Source organism: Sciurus vulgaris, assembly GCF_902686455.1.
Source record: "Sciurus vulgaris genome assembly, chromosome: 14".
NCBI lineage: Eukaryota > Metazoa > Chordata > Mammalia > Rodentia > Sciuridae > Sciurus > Sciurus vulgaris.
The window spans coordinates 74,222,491-74,240,639 of NC_136475.1; the positions used below are offsets into that span (position 1 = coordinate 74,222,491).

Genomic DNA, 18,149 nt, shown 5'->3' on the forward strand with positions numbered 1-18,149 from the left:
ATGCCTATCACTCATCATTTTGGAATCTACAATCCAGACCCAAGAGGCAGTTATGTCTCATACAGGAGAAGTCTAACCTTTCTGGAATGCAGTTATTCTGGTAATCAAAAGAAATAGGAAACCTTTATAAATTGAAAATCTCCTACCTCATAAGTATAAGCGATTTCTTTCCCCCAAAGAGATGCATTATTTCTCTCTGAGGATTTGTGCCTGGACTGAACATCAGGCTTCTTTCCATTACAGCTCAAACCAGCCTTCATTGGATCAAGCCAGAAAAAGGGATTTGGCTCTTTGGAGCACAAGAGAAATATTATTTTCACTTGTCTCATGAAAATGATGACACAAAAGGTGAGATAGCCAGAGGATGGGCAAAATAAATTGTCTGCATGAGGGAAACTGCAAAGAGGAAGGAGTTTTATTTTTTAAAAAACCAGCATTCCGCCAACATGGGGATGATATTAATACATTTTCTGATGCAGCCCGGTTGAGTTCAAATGCTAAAAGCACTTTTCAAATAATCTATGTTTAATTAATATTTGTATTGCACTTAGAGAGGGAAATGGAAGACAGGTGCAGGGGATGGCTCCAAAAATGACTTTCCCGTTGCAATGTAGCTATTTCTCAGGTGGACTGAAGCACCTCTGTCTAGGAGTCATAATATCACCCCACAGAAACACAGGAAGAGGGACAAGGTCCTTCAACACTTAAGCTCTCTTTCAAATTACCAGCTTCTGGAAGAGCTGGGGGCAAGCCTCATATTTATTTGCATTCCTCACAGGAAATTGCTCAGAGTCTGTGCTCATAATGTCTCTGTTGATGGTTTTGCTGATTATCTGGAAACTTCTTGGCTAGGTAGCCTCCCTTTCCCTAAAATATTGCAGCTTCCTGTTCCACTTGGTCAGTGAAACCTAGGGAGGGATGTCAATCAGGAACACTGGGGTATAGTCTAGGTAGGGTACAACCCAAGCTTTCCTCTGAACTTGTCTTGCTGTGGGCACATCACACCGTTTCATTGGTCTGCATGTTGCTCAAATACTAGATGAGGAACATTGAAATAGATGATCTCCAAGGTCCCTCCTTGGAGTCTAAGACAATCTGGTCCACTTTCCCCTTTGTCCTGGCTAGGCATATCTGTCCCTAAGGCCAGAGATGGTATCCAGGAATATCTCAGTGCTTATTAAACCACCGATAGCTGAATATAGTTTGTAAACTGGGAAGCAGTATGTTGGATCCAGATTGTGGACCTGTTTGGTTTAGTCCACTCATTTGAAGAGGGGAGGGGAGAGGTGACTGAATAAGTTAACAACATTTAAAATCTAGAAGATTCGACATCATCACCTGGACTTCTCTGTCTGTTGGGAAGGTGGAAAACTCTGGAACCCTTGATCTGCAACAGCAATGATAAGTTGGAGCTGATTCCTTGCTAGTCCTACATGGTGGACTCCACCACTCCCCACTGCCCTCTCAACATGAAGACAGAGTAACCAGGTCCTTCGTTGTTGCTGTGCTTATGCTGTTGACTCCCTGAGGCCAATCCATTTCATCCATCACGTTCTTTCCATGGCCCATGTAGGCATGTGGGTGAGAGGAAGAGGTGTTGGGAGATGACTAGAACCTGAGATCAGGAGTCCTTCACCTCTGAAGGAACCCAGTAGCTTCCCTGGCTGTGTGAATCAAGAAGTGGGTGAAATATCTAAAACTGGGTGGGTAAAATCAGATCACCACTGACTCATGTGCACAACACAGTTATTCCCTTATTTAAATCTGGTTTAATTTGTCCACACTGTCTCTTCTTTAAATAAATATCTCGAATATCATTTACTCAGAATAATGTCCCACACAAACACTTCAGATATCCAACTCTCAGTATACACATAAAACAAACAGCAAAGAGTCATATGTTCAGTCATCTAAGGAAAGCAATCTTCCTTCTAGAAACATCACTGGGTGTCCTCCTGTTAGACTGGCCACTTAATTTATTGCCTAAAATAGGAGTTTCTTGAAAGTGAAAGGGGCATTATTAATAATGAGCAGAAACCAGGATGGTCCCAAGCAAACTTGGGCATTGGGTTGCCCTGCTCAATTTGTTGACACCCACTAGTGACAATGTGTCATTGGCTTCCAGAAGTTGTTCTGGTTTTGCCACTATCTGCACCTGGGGCATGCTTGGTTTCTGTTTTGGTTGCAGTCCAGTTAGATTGGAGAGGCCCCCACATAGTTCTGTTCCTTCTGGGACTTCAGCTCTTCTGTCCCCTTTGACTCAGGCCTCCATGTGGAAGCCTACCAAGAACTGTCTTGGACTGTCAGAGATGATGCAGGGGCGGTTAGACTTGATCATCTGACATGGGGAACCCAGGCACGGCTTCCATCCTCAGATCTCTATTTTTCTTCTGCATGTGCTCTCCTCTTTCAGAGTCCCTCTAGATAATTCAGGTTAAAGAATTTTCTTTCACTTTTTGTTAAGCTAATTGGGTCATTCCTTTATGCTAGAACTTTGCATTTTCTGTGGGGGTGAAGGAACAATGTCTCAGATTGATATGCAGGATACCATCACTGAAGATCAAACCACTTTCCACAACCAGCAAAGACCTATCATCGCATCAACTGGAAATTTTACACTTGGCATTTGGGTGAGGAACAAAGAAAGTTTGGAGCATTTCAAAATAATGAAAGAAGCAAGCTTTTGAAATGCAAAGATATAAATCCCATTTGAAGAAGCAAATTATACAGTGGTACATAAGAAAAAAGGTGGAGAAAAGGGTTGATGGTAGCAGGAGGGTGAAAGAAATTGTGTAGTGGATAGAGAAAGATCCAGAAAGGTGGCAGTTAGGCCCTTTAGATATCCCTTGGAAAAAACCCCTCATGTACTCATCAAGGAAGAGAGAAGTCAGCTGGCTTTATTCTGTCGACAAAGATGCAACCATGTGGCAGAAAGAGGGGGTCCTGGGTTGATAATGGCACGTACTCATTTACTGCTTGTCTTAAACTATTCCACCCTCACGGTATGAAAAGCCCTTGCAGGAAACCTGGGACATGCAGTTTTGACAGGATGTACAAGAAAAGAGAGAGGAACACAGAGGAAAAGGGGGCTGATGTATTATTTACCATTGGAGAACTTGAGCAGAGCCGACGGCAGGGGTTGGCCAAGGACTTGCTCCTGGAGGGCTGTGGAATAAAGGCAGGCATCTTTGCATTCTCGGTGCTGCTCTTTTTGCTGCTGGGGAGCTTGCCAGGGATGGGACAGCATGTAGGTCTCATCTCTTCACTGTGCTGCCATCGGCCCAACCACTGCTTACCTATCCCTATGGCCCAGGAAGGTAAAGACCTCCACAGAGGACTGCCTGGGCCTCTGTGGGTGAAATTTCATTGGTCTGGCACCGAGGGCATCTCACTGGGTTGTGACAGGTCTTATAAATGTGCAGATGATGGCAAGATAAGCACACAGCCACATGCGCAGGAACACACACACATGCTCCCTGAAGTGGTGCAGAGGGCAGACACAGGAGGGACTCGGGGGAAACCTGATCCGAGAGGAACAAAAGGTGCTGCCTCTGCAGTGAGCTGAGCGAGAGTGACAGGAGGACAGCAAAAGGAAATGAAAAGCAAAGTGTGAAAACCCACAGCAAAGCCGCCAGGGAGCATATGCATCGGACTTCACAGCTTCCTCCTGTTTCCAGCTTACATTTGCTCCATATGCTGCTTTACACAGCTTTCCGGGGCCATAATGGGTTTTATTCCATAGTTTTTATACTAACATGAATGACTCACATCTGCTCCAGTACCCAATTTGTTCTCTAATGTCTTCGGCTGTGAGGAGAGAGCAGCTTACGCAGAACTTGCCAACGACAGGAGTGGAGCAGAGTCCTCATCCAGGGACTGGGAAGGTTAGATCCCTGGATGGGGAAACTGAGACCATGAGAAATGGGGAATTTGCTCAAGACTATCACGCCCAGGGAGGTAGATCAGTTTTCAGGCTCCGGGATGGTCCTCATTCAGAGCATACTAATTTTTCTCATTTTCTGCCACGTTAAAATCTTTTGCTAGGAGCTTTTGCTCCCCATATTGGCTGTGATGAGAAAAAAAAAAGTAACTTGGATTAATTACCAATGATAGCTAATCCCCCACTGGGATCAACTGTGCTCTGTGTTACTTAAGCTGGTTATTAAAGAGTTTTAAATATCTTCCTGAGCCTGAAGGAGCCCTGGATAGCCTGGGTCCTGGGAGAGACCTACAGGATTGGGCCCTGCATGGAGACTCACTTGGCTTCCAGATGTTTGAAGACCCACCTAAAATCTACTTCAATCCTAATGTCACTGGTTTGATAACAATGACTAATATGCCCTTTGGCTGGATCAGGTAATGGCACGTAGTAAAATTGGATTCCTTGAGAGCTTCCACAGGCCCAGGGAATCTTCCCCACATGAGTGAAGCACAAAATGATAATTCAAGAAGCAAGCACCTTGAAAGGAAACCTCCACTCTCCTGGGCATTGTAGGCCCCACATGGCGCTGTCGCACCCCAGGGCTTGGTTTCCCCATATGCCAAACAGTCAGAATGAGGCACCTCAGCACCTCAGCAGCAGGCAGTGTGGGGCTGCACCATCTCCAAAGCTTGGCGGTGGTGTTGTGTAACTGTCTGCCATCTGTTACTCAGAAGCGGCATCACAAAGCACTGAGCAATGGACTCTGGGGCTGCAGCTCCTGCCTGGAGCTGACAGCAGCTCAGCGGCTTGCCTGGGGGTCCCCTGCAGAGTCTGTGGCAGAATGCTTTGCAGGCCTAGGCCTGCAGGTCCAGGGGGAGGCTCCTGGAAGAGACCCAGGGAACTCAGGATGCTGCAGGGGTGGGTCCTCTTGTCCCCCCCCCCCCCCCCCCACCCCATGACAGTGATTTACCTGGATCTTGGCCCAGCCAAAGTGGTGACCAGGGAGCCTATCCGACCTTTCTGTGGATGGGGTTCTAACAAAGGCGAGTGCTGGACCATCCCCAGAGTTCAGTGTGGTTGTCTGCGAGCTCAGCTACAGCTGGAAATGGGCTGGCAAGAGTGCTCAGCTTTTCTGGCTGTTTGATTTCCATGACTGTTCCTGACTAAAAACTTCTCTATAGCTCGGTCAAGGATTTTTGAGGCTGTGAGGCAGATCTGCTCTGTGGCTGAAAGACAAGGTACCAAACACTGGAGGCTTAGTGTAGGCTCCTCCATTTCTGAGTATATCTTGGGGGCTCCATCTCACTAGATAAAGAATTTTGGACTACTGATTTACACCTGTCTTACCTGCAATCAGGTATGGAAGCTTCCCCTATACTTACCCTGCAGGGAAAAAGGCAAGGAGAATGGTGGCTGGCAGTAGTGGGTTCTTCATGCGCCCCTTAAGAGACTTGAGGCAAGCGTCCCTGCCACTACAATGACCGTTCTAGAAGTCACTGTTCCCTAGGCAGAGCAAGGTTTTCAATTTCCCTCTGAGCTCTCAAATAACATCAGCACCTTGCATTAGGAGTTCACAGCTATTCACTCAGTTGTCACAGGAGCTGTTGTCCTCCCCACTTTACAGATGAGAATCCCAAAGCTCAGGGAAGCTAAAGGACTTACCCAGGATTCACACAGTCGACTTGGCTGGGCTAGATCAGGAACCCCTAGTCTAGTGATATTTCCATTATACCAACCTAGCCCAGGTCTTGTTGGAATTGGATTCAGAATTTAAGTGGTTTTCGTCTGCAAGAGGAAAGAGGATGTTCTTCCTTGGGGCAGTTGGGAACAGGGCTTTTTATTAAAAAATAACCCTCTGCACCCAGCATTCTCCTGCCCAGGATCACTTTCTAAGAGCCCTGTGTGGCTAGTCCAACTTTGCAGCCCCTTTCTGGCAAGCACAAAGCTCTGATGCTTACAGGAAGAGAAAACCCTTCAGGGAGATAATTGCACCTTAATTTTTAAGAGGCTATCTTTAAAGTTAAATTTAGACCAGCTCAGCTTTCCATTAAGCAGAAAAAGTTGCCAGGCACCTGCACGTATGCATAAAACACCCTGAGGTGTTGGCTGAACTCGACCTTGGCTCTGAAAGGCTAGGCAAGTGAACCCGGGTTGGGGCAGTAACTCTACCAGTCCCACCATCCCAGTGACCGCTCCGGGTGGGCGGACCCTGGTGTGAGCGCCACGTGCAGCCCCCGGGTGGTGAGGCGGGAACTCCTCCCAGGCACTGACCCGCCTGGTCGGGTCGGCCCTTCAGACTCAATTCGCAGCTGGTGTGGCGCGCGTCCTGGGTGTACCGTTCCTGTCCCACCCCAAACCAGGATGGCTGCAGAGCTGCGCCCCGGGTTCTGCGCGGGTAGCCCCTCAACAGCACGGTGCGCCTCGGTCGGCGGGCGGCGGTAGCGCCCCCTCGCACAGACCGACTCGCGCCCGCTCGGCTCCCTCCGAGTCGGTCTGTCGGTCGGGCCCGCCCTACCCCGCGCTCCCTCCCCTCCCTCCTCCTCGTGCTCCTCCGGGGGTGCCCGGCACAGCCTAGGATTCCGCCCTCCCGCCGCTCCAGTCAGTTCCTCTCTCCGCGGCATTGGGCAAGGCGGCGGCGGCGGCGGCGGCGGCGGCGTGGGGAGCATCTCTGCAGCCACCGCGCTTCTCCCGCTGGAGCCGGCGCCCGCCTTGACTGCCCCTCGGCCCTTCCCTGCCTAGTCTCGGACGCCCGGCGCCCCCCGCACCCGGATCGATTCACTCCAAAGCCGGAGGGGCGCCCTGCAGGATCCTGCCGCTCTCCTCCGGGTTCCCGGGGCTAGCGCTCTCCAGAGAGGGGCGCTCTCGGCGACTCCTGCCCCGCCGCCCCTGACCGCCGGGGGGTGCCCCAGGGACGTCGCGTCGCGGAGAGGAGGAGGCAAAGGGGACCATGCGGCGCCTGACTCGCCGCCTGGCGCTGCCGATCTTCGGGGTGCTCTGGATCACCGTGCTGCTGTTCTTCTGGGTAACCAAGAGGAAGTTGGAGGTGCCGCCCGAACCTGAAGTGCGGACCCCCAAGGTACGTGGTTTGGCGGCGCGCTGGGCATGGGGCATTGGCTTGCGGGAGGACGCGAAGCCCGCGCTTGGGGTTTGCCGCCTCCCGGGAAGCCAGGGTGGGGGGTCTGGGTGATGCGAGCAGGTAACAGGCACCAGATCCGGCCACTGTGAGGTGTTTCTGGAATTTAACGTGCTACGGGCGTCTTCGGACCCGTGGTGTGTCTAAGGGACAGCGGGTGTGGGTGGTGGGCGCGCGCGCTCGAGGGCGGAGCGGGGCTCCCAACTTGAGCGGCGCGCGGGGTCCCGCGGAGAGGGGGCGCTTCGTACCAGCCACCCAGGGGTTGGCGGTCGGCGGGCGCAGCCAGAGGGTCTCTGGCGTTCGGGGCGGGTGGCACCGCCGGCCAGGGAGAAGTCTGGCCGCTGTGCTGACCTCCTTCCCGCAGCTGCCAGGCTCGAGCTGGGGAGGCCGGAGGCCGGGGTGCGCTGCGCGCGCGTGAGCGTCGCGGGCGAGCGCCTTGCAGCCTCTGCCGCCCCGGCCCACCCGGCCTGTTGCTACAAATATTCCCCAGTCCCTCGGCTGCATTGGAAGTTAAATGTGCGGAAGCACCACTAAAGAGCCTGTAAGAACAGCCGCCTTGGTATTGGTGGGGAGTTGGGAAAATGGGAATCCAAGTGGCTTTTCCAACTCCCGCCCAGTTGGTGCATCTGAGAGGAGCGGGAAGGTTCCCCCTACAGGCTCACTCTTCCCTTGAGCTTCAGGGCCTCTTTCTCCTTCTCTAGCACAGACTTGGCGGTGGGACACAGAGGGAGGTCTCTGGGGAATTTGCTGGCAGCCAGGCAACGTTATAAACTAGGTCCAGGGCCGTCCTCTAGGGGCTGGAGAAAAGCCTGGGAGGAGCATATGGTCTGAACTGGAGAGTGAGAAACAGAAGTGGTGTGAGTCCCCTTAATAAGTATGGAAGTCCTACTATGTGCCTGCTTTCTTCATAAGTAGTTGTGTGAATCGGGTGTTGTTGTACTTATTTGTTAGATTAGGAAGCAGGTTGAGGGTCCTTTAGTAACTTGCCTCAGCTTAACTTAATGGTTTGAACTCCACACTCGGAATCTTTGCGCTAAATCAAGTTGCTTCACAGATTCCCCTTTTAGCCAAGTCCCCTGGGTACTCATGTTTTGGAATCTTGCCAATGTTCAGCTGTTATTTAAGCATTTATTTAGTACCTGCTTTGTGCCAGGCAGTGTGCTAGGTGTTATGGGTACAGAGATGCAGAATTTATTCCCTGGAAATAGGGGATTCATTCGTCATTGACCAGGACAGGCAGGTTGGAGGGTTCACATGGTTCATTGCACTGGGTGTAATGGGAGCCCCAGGAGGCTTCCCACAGGAGGGGAACATAATGGAACAGAGTTGAGAAGGAGGAACAGGTTTGCCAAGAGTTAGGAGGGCATCCCAGGTAGAGGTTAACTGCAGGCTCAAGGAATGACACAGCAGTTGTGTGAGTTTGGCGTAGTTTGAGCACAAAGTATGTGGCCACTGAACCAGGGAGGTATGTAAGGGTCAAGCTGGGGAGGACCTTGTGGGTAGGACCTTGTGCTGTTAGTGGCCATGGTGGATGTTAAGCAGGGAAGGGACAGGGTCAGGTCGGTGACTTTAAGTAGCTTTTATAGCACCACGTCCATTTTCTCAGTCACCTCGGATCTAGAGAGTTTTTTCTTCTGCTTCCCTAGGTGATTCTGCTCCCTGTGATGCAGTTAATGATGCCTGCAGGGACACGAACTTTCTGTTTTGAGTTGAACCTCATTACCTTATGCTTACTTATTCTTAGTTTACCCCAGGGATCTGGGACAAGAGATCTGTTTCCTTCTGTGTGTTCTCTGTCCATCCTTTCCCACCTCTTCTCCTCCTGGCATGACAATTTTATTCTTCTCAAGTGTGCTTCTGAACCTGAGCTTGTGTGAACGAATGCACTCAAGCTAGTAACAATTGCTGGCATTTGTGTAGTGCTTTACAAATTCACAGATTCCATTTCACATATATTACCTCATTAAATTTTCACAACAACCACATAAGGGAGGTAATACTTTCATGCAGATGAGATTGAGTGACAAACATTTGGCCCAAGTTAGCAAGTCTCTTCAAGTGGGAGGAGCATCAGGACTAGAATGAAATGGAATCACTCTGGTGACTGCCTGCCCTGTGTTTCTTTCCTGCATGGGTCTGCACTTGGGGGTGATACAGCAAGGTTAGAGATGTTGACAGTGTGAGCTCCCCATCCACTGTCCAGAACTTCTTCACTCTTGGAGGACTGCATGGGGTTGGCGTACTTTTTGAGGTGCTAAGACAGGAACTACTTCAGAGGGAAGTCCTCTGCCCTCGGAGGTCAGGGGGCTTCTCTGACTTTTCAGAATGCACCCTCCCAGGAAGGGTCCTTCTGATGGGTGGTGAGACCCTATACTTGCAGCAACATTGGCTTAGGAATCATCTGTCACTGCAAAGATTGTTCCCTTAACCATAGGAATTCAGATGGTACACTTGCTGCCTGTAAAGACCAAATTCAGGTTTCCAGTGAATTCAGTACACTAGGTTTTACTAGGAAATGCTCATGCATAGTCATGGGGAAACTTTTGCCCTGATATGCCAAAGTCTTGGGGAAGTTTTTATGCTACTGAGGTTTCTTTCCAGGGTAGAGGTGGAAAAAGGGGTTGCCTTTTCCTAACCATCATAAAGGGTCATGACTGACGCCCCTGTAACATAGGGCAGGTTAACAAGAGAAGAGCAAAACAAATTTATTTGATCATAGTTTTATATGTCATAGGAGCCTTCAAGAGTGAAGACCTCCAAACCTAGGGCAAACTATTTATGTTTAGATTTGATGGAGATTGGAGATTGGGCAGCAGTTTAGAAATAGGACTGGACAAAAGGGATATGATGGAGTGGGAAAAGCAGGAAGACCTACTTATATTTATCTTGGCTTTTCTGTTGGGTGTTCTTCCTTCCCAGACCTTCTGGGCTGAGGGTCTTAGGATCTATCAGACAAGATAGGTTAGAGAATTTCTTTATGGTAATCTCTAAGACAGAAAGGTGGGGGAGATTAGAGTAATATTTTTAGATTTTTGGTTTGCTTTGGGCAAAAGGGGTTCTAGTTTCTATGACTCACCTTGGGGAAGAGAAATTCTAGTTTCTATGGCTTGCCTTTGGTGGGGTGAATGGGGGGCAAGCAGAAGACAGGAGGATAGAAAAAGTTCAGAGAGAGACTTTATTTCAGAGACCTTTACTTTGGAGTAATATTTTTGGAGCCCCAGGACCAACTCAGTGAAGAGGGCTAGCTTATTTTCCAAAGCAAGAGCTGTGGACTTCCAGTGGAGATGGGAGAGGGCTTCTGGGCTGGGGACTGCCCAACTCTTAGGTTCTGTGGGGCAGTTTGGTTCTGGTCTGGTTTCAGACTCTTGAGTTCCTGTTCTCTTTCCTCACTGTGCTAGGATATGTCCCATTTTACCTAGAAATGACCTCTTCAAAGTAGGTCCTATTCAACCTATGCCTCGTTGGTCACGATTCAAGTGACCTAAGGAAGGCATGCCACATTCCTAGTTTAAGAAAATTAATGGCTTTTTTCCCCTTAGTTTTAAGAAGGGTTGGTTCTATTAATAGCTCAAATAAAGATTTCTTTAAATTTGACTTTTTAATATTGATTTGATTTTAATACTGGTTCCTCATTCCCAAATTATTCAGCAAAGCTCTAATTTCTAATTGGAAATCATGTAACAAGTTTAATGTTTTAATTCAAACTGTATTTTAAAGATAAATACTATATCACTGAAAGGACCCCAAAAATGTTGCCATTTCTTTTTCTTCCTCCTGTCCTTTGGAGAATTATCTAATAACTGACAGAATTTAAAAAAAAAAAAAAAAAAAAAAAAAAAAAGCAAATTTGTCTCTTATTTCCAAGAAACTAAATTTAGTCCAGGGGCTTAGAGCTTAGTAAAAGCAAAAGAATTTTAGGCCTGAGGGTAATTTTTGAGGAAGGTATTAGAAACGTAAAGGCTTTGAATAAAGTGCCTCAGGCCCATGTAAATGTAGTGGTCCTGTACTAGAAATATAGCAAATGCTATTAGAAAAAGCTCGTCTTTCTGTAGCATTTGCATATCACTAGTGCCTTAAGTATATGACACTGTTATTTTATTCCCCATTTAGTAGATAATTTCTCCCATTAAAAAAAAGTTATGAATTTTAGAGGGAGACCCTATTAATCTACTGATGCTCAGTACTTGCACATTGGATGCTGTCCAGGGAATTTTGACTCTGGCTCGAGCAGAAGCATCCCAGTATCAGATGCATGCTTGGCCTTTGCTTTGCTGTGCTGATGGCCATGCAGGGGGCTGTCCTCCCTTCTAACATAGCTCCCTAGAGCAGGTGTCACAGGTGATATCACCTGGTGGTGTGGAACAATTCTTGCTCCTGCAGCAGTCTGGGAAATAAACAAATGGCAGGTTGGACTCTTATTTATTTGGGAAATAGCAAGTCTTCACTTACCAGATAGCAACAAGCTTTTATTTATTATTTATTTTTTAAACGTGGATGCCCAATTCCATCAGGATGGTGGGAAATTCACCTTGGGCCATATTTGGCCCACCCTGGGTTGTCCCAAGGACCAGGAGCTTGTGTAGAATTCAGAGTCAGTTCTTCAGTGCTGAGTCTCTGCCCATGTCCCTGCCCACTCTGGCTTCCCTCCCCCAAGGCCTAGCGGGAGGTCCTATCCTGGGGACCCGGGGATCTCTGAGTTGGCCTGGGAGGACCTGCTCTCCTTAACCCTCGTTCTCCCATGTGACTTGGTGTTTTCTGGAAACAAGGATCAGCCATTCCCCTCTCACTTCCTAACCCCAGATGACAAAATGAAGCCTGCTCAAGTTAGGGAATCAGGAGCAAAGCAGGAAGGAAGGGAGCTTCAAGGCCCTGTCACAAGTCTCTCCAGTCTGTTCATAGAGTCCTCTTCTTCAGGGCTGCCTGTCTGTTTGTGAAACTTAAAAGTGCTAATTTCCACTCATTGAAGTTCATTTATAAATGGAACAGGGACAGAACAAGACTGCTGTTGGCCGATGCCTAATGGCCGGGGTTTCTGGGCCGCCTAGTCGCCACACCATCTGATGAGCTCCTTTGCCACACCTCCCCATCCCAAATTTCCAAAAGCATCTCATCCACATCAGGCTCCCGGGAACCAATTTTGAAGAAATGTGTTGCTTGTGCCTTTGTTTGATTTCTAATGTTTACAGTTTTGTCATTCTTCCAGAGTGTCTCAAAGTCCCTGATGCATTTTTGGAAAATAGTCTGAATTGGAAAGCAGGGACGGATCCTTGGCTCCACTGTGTTTTGGGGAGAGTGTGAACCCTGCCATGGCTTTCGCATATCTCGCCCCAGAGACCCAGAATGATAGCCTTGCCATCTGTTTGGGAAAGTGAGTCTGGATGTGCCCTCTGCAGCTGGCTGCTGGCTCTTCCCGTGGCCCAAGTGATACTGAACTAGGTGGCAAGCATCTTCCCGCCCTGGCCTTCAGACCCCCACTGCTCACTAGAGGCAGGAGACAGTCTGGCCCTCTCCACAGCTCCCATCCTGTCAGAATCAAGCATGGTGTTACCTTCCAGTTTTTTCTCATGTACATGACTGCCCGGGTGTCTCTCTTTGCCCTTGGCTGTGCTAGGGGTAACTCAGTCTCCTCTCCTGTGAAGGGGGAGCCGCACACTGTAGTATGGCCTGCCTCCCACCTGCTGGCCTACAGTCTGAGCCAGTTTGGGTTGGTTGTGAATAATTCTGAAGGAGACCTTATGGCTATAAATAATCATACCACAGATACTCTGTGTCTATTACTTATCTTTTAATTATTTTACCAGAAACGCTAGATTAACCCAAAAATAAATCAGTCTCTGAGTCCTCAGATGTGGAGCTGATTAAGAAAGAACCCCTTTGGGATCTCGAAGAATGAAGATACACACACACACACACACACACACACACACACCCCACATGCACACACACACATGCACACAGGTACCCTGGGGAGTTTTGCAGAAGCTTCTGAAATTTGCTGGCTCTGGTATTTTGGTATTTCAGAATAAATGGCCTGATATGACCTTCTGGGGTGCTGTTTTTGCATTTGGCAGCAGCTGCTGCCATCACAGGACCTAATGAGCACTAGGAAGCTGCTGGGGGCAGAGAGGAAGAGATGGCCGTGGTGCGAGAAATGTCGATGTCACCGGGGCGTCCTCTCTCCTCCTGCATTTCTGTTGTCACCGTCCGCTTGCTTCATCACATTCTTCCTCCTCCTCTTACTCATGTCTCCTAAAGAAACGAGTGCTGCAGTAGAGCCGGGAGCCCTGGGCTGCTGCATCAGGAGCCCCTGGAGAGTCTGGAGGGACAGTGGTGTCTGGCCCTGTGCTCTGCAGGAGCTCCCTACTTTCCTGCAGGCTCCAAGGTCAGGAGCAGCCTGCTTTGCAGGTTCCTAGAGTCGCAGCACCGCTCTAGACACAAAGGCAGTTCTTTCTGAAGGAAGCAAGTTGCCTCTCTGGGCCACTCTGAGCCATTCAGTCTTCTATCAGCAGGAGCCCTTATCTCTGGAAATAAGGAACCATCTGATCCACTGCCTCCTGGACAAAGCTGATTTCAAGTACAAAGCCTCTCCTGCATACCATTTCCCGGAGACAAGATTAGACCCTTAAAAAAATAATTAAATTCTCCTTGTGTCACTTGTCTTCTTAACCATGAGCACTACAGAGATCTTTGAAGGAAACACAGGACAGCAGAGCACACGCGCATGTTCCTGCCATTGGTTTGAAGGCCCCAATGAAGAGAACAGCCGCCCTGTCTGCCTTCTGCCTGAGGACCCTGCTGTGTAAGCCCATTTTGCATCTCATTCCAGGCCAGGAGAGTGGGGAAGCGTCACAGAGCCGGTAGAACCGTCCCATCTTGACAAGCTCTCTCCATAGGTTCGCTGTCCCTTGTGTCTGTCCTCACAAAGGCTTGGAAATTAGGGTTTTCTTCCATAGTTGTCTGGGCTGAAGATTTATGTGGCTTCTTGTATTCCTCTGAGAACACTTTAACCATTCATGTTAGAATGTTCTCTCCCCCAGCCATAGAGGGACTGGTCCAATCAATATTTATGCACCAGTCACTTGCAGCTGCCATGCAGGCAGAATGGATGCCAAATTCTTTGATGGCCATTGAAAAATTAGCGGGTGCTTATATTTCAGGCCCATTGTTTTCCAGGATCTTGGGGAGATCAGATCATGTGAGGCACATATTAATTAAGCCACCCAGATAATTGGCTATTAATAGATGGTCGATTGATGGCTGACAGCTGGGTGCCGAATTGACTAATGTCCTTATGGTGGGCAGGTGGTCTTCGCCAGATGAGGAGCTGGCTGAAAGACTTCACTAATTAAAGGGTGAAGCAGGGAGAGGCAGATAAGAGGTAGCTTCTTTCCCTGCACCGTTTCTGTGATGTTTTACGGTTTACAAAGCATTTATATTCACAGATGCCTCATTTGATCCTTACTGTACTCCTGTGAGGCGGATGTTGCTCTTCCCCTCTTGTGAAGTGTGAGGGATCCGAGGTTATAAAGAAGAGGGAGGAGAGTGGCAAGCTTGTCTAACCAGCACATGGTCTTGAGCCCACTCTTGATTATAAAACACGTGCTGTTTCTGTTATGGCCCTGCGAAACTTGTGGTTTGGTTCTTTATCCAGAGATAAATGAAATATATACTGTATGTATGTTTGTGTATGTATGTATATTTTCATATGGACAAAAAACTAGTGTTCTTGCTGAGAAACGGTGCTCTACCTTTGATAAAGCACCAGAGTTGCTTTTTTTCTGAAATGGAGGTGAGGAAGGGATTAAGGGAAATACAGAACCTGTCTCTGGAGGGTCAGGAGGACTATGGGTTTCTTCCAGGGGAGACCACATTTAGCGCTGAAGTTGGGGCTTCTTGGGACTGAAGTTGTAGACTCCGTGGTGTGAGAAGCCGATGGAAACTGTCCCACTCATATGCATCAGCTCTGTCCTGTGCTGGGAGCTGCCCTGCCGAGTTTGACAGCAGGAAAGGAGGCTCACTGTCATTCAGGAGCCTGCAGTGGCTCAGAAGTCAACAGGATTGTGAAATTAAGACAGAAACTGTTGATTTAATCTCTTTCATGATGTTGTGGTCCTTAAACAATCAGAAGCACTTACCCTCTAAGAGGAAAAAATGTCATTTGAAAGACCCTAACGCATCCTGTTTGAAATGCAAGGCAGGTGCAGGGGAAATGACTCCAGGGAAGTGGCTCGGGAAGACACTTAGCATCCTTTCAGCTGCAACCTCTTGTCCTGCAGAGGGCTGGTTAACTGCTGGTTAACCTGCAAGGCTGACTCTTGACTGCTCAGTTCTGCCTGGCAGACAGATTGCTGGTTCTCCATGAGGCTGGTTTGGAGGTTGGGTGTGAGTAATGTGTGTGCTTAAACTTAGGGAAGCATGAAGTCAGGCAGCTGCTGGTGTCTTCCTGAGCATTTGGTCTGCAATTAGTGTAAGGTACCAGAGGGCTCACGGTGATACTTTTGTTAGGCAGGTTAATGATGGACAGGTCCTTGCTCCACCCTAAGATCCTGGGCAGAAGCATTAACTTTTCACTCCTGTTTACATCTCTCTAGCCTGGTAACAGTAAGGGGTGCTGTATTTATTAAAGACTGTTACGTGGAATAGGACTGAAAAGAAATGTAAACCAAGGTAACTGTTCCTTTCCCTCTCTGCTCAGAGGCCCTGATGACTTTCTCATCATTTGCTCATTTCTGGATCAGATCAGCTCTGTAATTCTCCCTGCCTCTCTTCAAACTGAGACTATGGCTTCTGCTCCAGGTTTTAGCTTTTTTCTTAAAACTGAGCATATATTTTGGAAAACTTCTTGGCAGTGTCTACTATAGCTGAACGTATTTTGTATATACCTATAACCCTGCAATTTCTCTTCTAGATACAAACCAACAAATTCGTATGTACTCAAGGGCAGACTGTCTGTATTCCAAGAAGTCAGCAGACTTTGTCAAGGGCCAAATAATACATACAAACATATCTGTGTGTGTGTGTGCGTGTGTGTGTGTAAATACACATATTTTTGTTTATATTGTTTCTTTTGTAACTACTCAGTTCTGAAGTTGTAGTATGAAAGACAATATGTAAATGAGTGAGTATGGCTATGTTCCAATAAAACTCTTTACTTATGGATGATTAAATTTGAATTTCATGTGTTTTTCACATCTCTCGAAATATTATTCTCGTCATTATTTTCAAATATTTGCAAATGTAAAATCCATTCTTAGTGCACAAGTTATATTAAGCCAGGTGGGGTTCTATTTATTAAAGTATAAATAAGCAAAACTGATCTCTGGTGTTGGAAGTTGGCTTCCTGGCTGCTCATGCCTGGGGTTAGTGCCTGGAAGGGGGCAGGGGGACATTTTGCAGGACCTGGTGCTGCCTGGCTTCTTGATCTGGGTGGGTTACACAGGAGTGTTCATCTTGTGAAGAGCTATCGGATAAGTGTTCTCTTCTCTTTGTGTGTATTCCACTTGAACAGGAAGTTCAAAACGAAAAATCTGAACTGAGTGTGTGACTGGAGTGTGACTTAAGGTTTTAGCACCTCATTTAAGGACAGAGCCTAGCAGCAATCTCCATTCTTTTTATAACCACTGGTTTCTGTTCCCCGAATAAGAGAGTCTTTGGAGAAAGGTCTTGGTTTGACTTTGCAGTTTCCCAAATCATCCCCTCTTTTGCAGACAGGGGGACATTTAACAACAGGGGTGGTACAGGCTCCGGCCAACCATGCAGGTGCCAGATCAGAGGAAGATGGAGGTCCTAGGAGTGAGAGAGGGCAGCAAGAGGGCACTCATAGGACTTTGGTAGAGTTGCCCTGTGGTATGGCAGGGCTGAAATCTACCTATGTTTATAGGTTAAAATCTACCATGTTTTTGCAGGCTGAATGGCGGAGAATGCAATTATATGACACCAGCTACTGACTTGCACAAAACCAGCCTCTCTTTTTTTTGGGTCCAGGCAAAAAGGCAGGAAGTTATCAGCCTGAGCCCCTCCTGGGAGCTGGGTGCTCACTGTCTTTGTCATCTGTGCTTTATAACAACCCTATGCAGAAGGCATGCTATCTTTGTTTTTCAGGACAGAAACACTAAAGCTTGAGGAAGTCAAGTGACTTGCTCAAGGTCAGACTGCCCATCAACAAGCAGAGGATCTAGATGCCACACAGACCTGTCTGGCCCCCGAGATCCCCTTCTCTTTCCACTTCGCCATGCTCACCCCAAGCTTGCTTCTCTCCCCGCAGTCACACTGAAACTGGTCTCTTGAACGTGAGGATTTGAATACACCTTTCCCTTAGCAACCAGCCTCCAGAGCCTGCGTTTGTACTGCCTCCCAGAATTATCCATATCTTGTTTAGATCAGAAACTACTGAATGAAATTGTTGTGTGTCAGAGACTGTCTCTTCCGGGGCAAGTGATTTTAAAATGACATTGGTAGAGAAAATCTTCACATTTTCAGAGGAATGTGAGCTCCTACCACTATGTGACGTCCCTTCTGAACACTGCTCTGCTGCAGAGCTCTAGGCTTACACTGGAAAAAAGGAAGTTCCAAAGTGTCATCTCCTAGGAGTACCCAGGGGCTTCAACAATGCCGCCACACTGATTGCAGAAGGGACAGTGAGGATTTAGTCAACAGGTGCTCAAAACAGGTGCTCAAAAGGCCGAGGTGGATGGCGAAAAACTCCCCAGCATCACCCCTCGGAGAGAACTCGTCCTGTATCTAGTATAATCACACCAATTATTTGGTTGTTTGTGCTGAGGAGTTGAAAGCTATCGTGTGCTGGGGGAAAATACTCAGCATGGAGCAGTAATTATAGATCAGCTGATAATAGAGGATGCATCGGATTGACTGCTAATTAGATTATTAGCACTCAAAACAAATACCTGCTATTAACCATAAATAAGCTGCATTTGCGGTATTTTCTACTTTTTACATTTGTCCCTTTTTATAGCATGCCATTTCTTCTCTTTCTGTGCCAAGACGTCCCATTTCCCTGTAAAAGTAAGCATGTTTATTTACTGAGCTGCCACTGAATCGTTTTCTTGTTTCCTTTCATTCTCAGAAGCGGTTTGA

At 47.9% G+C, this 18,149-nt stretch overlaps 1 protein-coding gene across 3 annotated transcripts in view; it reads left to right on the forward strand.

The window, feature by feature from the left end:
- Positions 1-6,106: 6,106 nt before the first annotated feature.
- Positions 6,107-18,149, forward strand: part of GALNT14 (polypeptide N-acetylgalactosaminyltransferase 14) — a 202,617-nt gene continuing 190,574 nt past the window's right edge. The window contains exon 1 of one of the 3 annotated variants that reach the window (XM_079109966.1): positions 6,107-6,998. In XM_079109966.1, coding sequence (XP_078966092.1) covers positions 6,870-6,998 — 129 coding nt within the window. In that variant the 5' untranslated portion in view covers positions 6,107-6,869. Of the gene's footprint in view, positions 6,999-7,554; positions 7,597-18,149 lie in introns of those variants that run through there. The other 2 variants (XM_079109968.1, XM_079109967.1) reach the window with 2 other exon arrangements.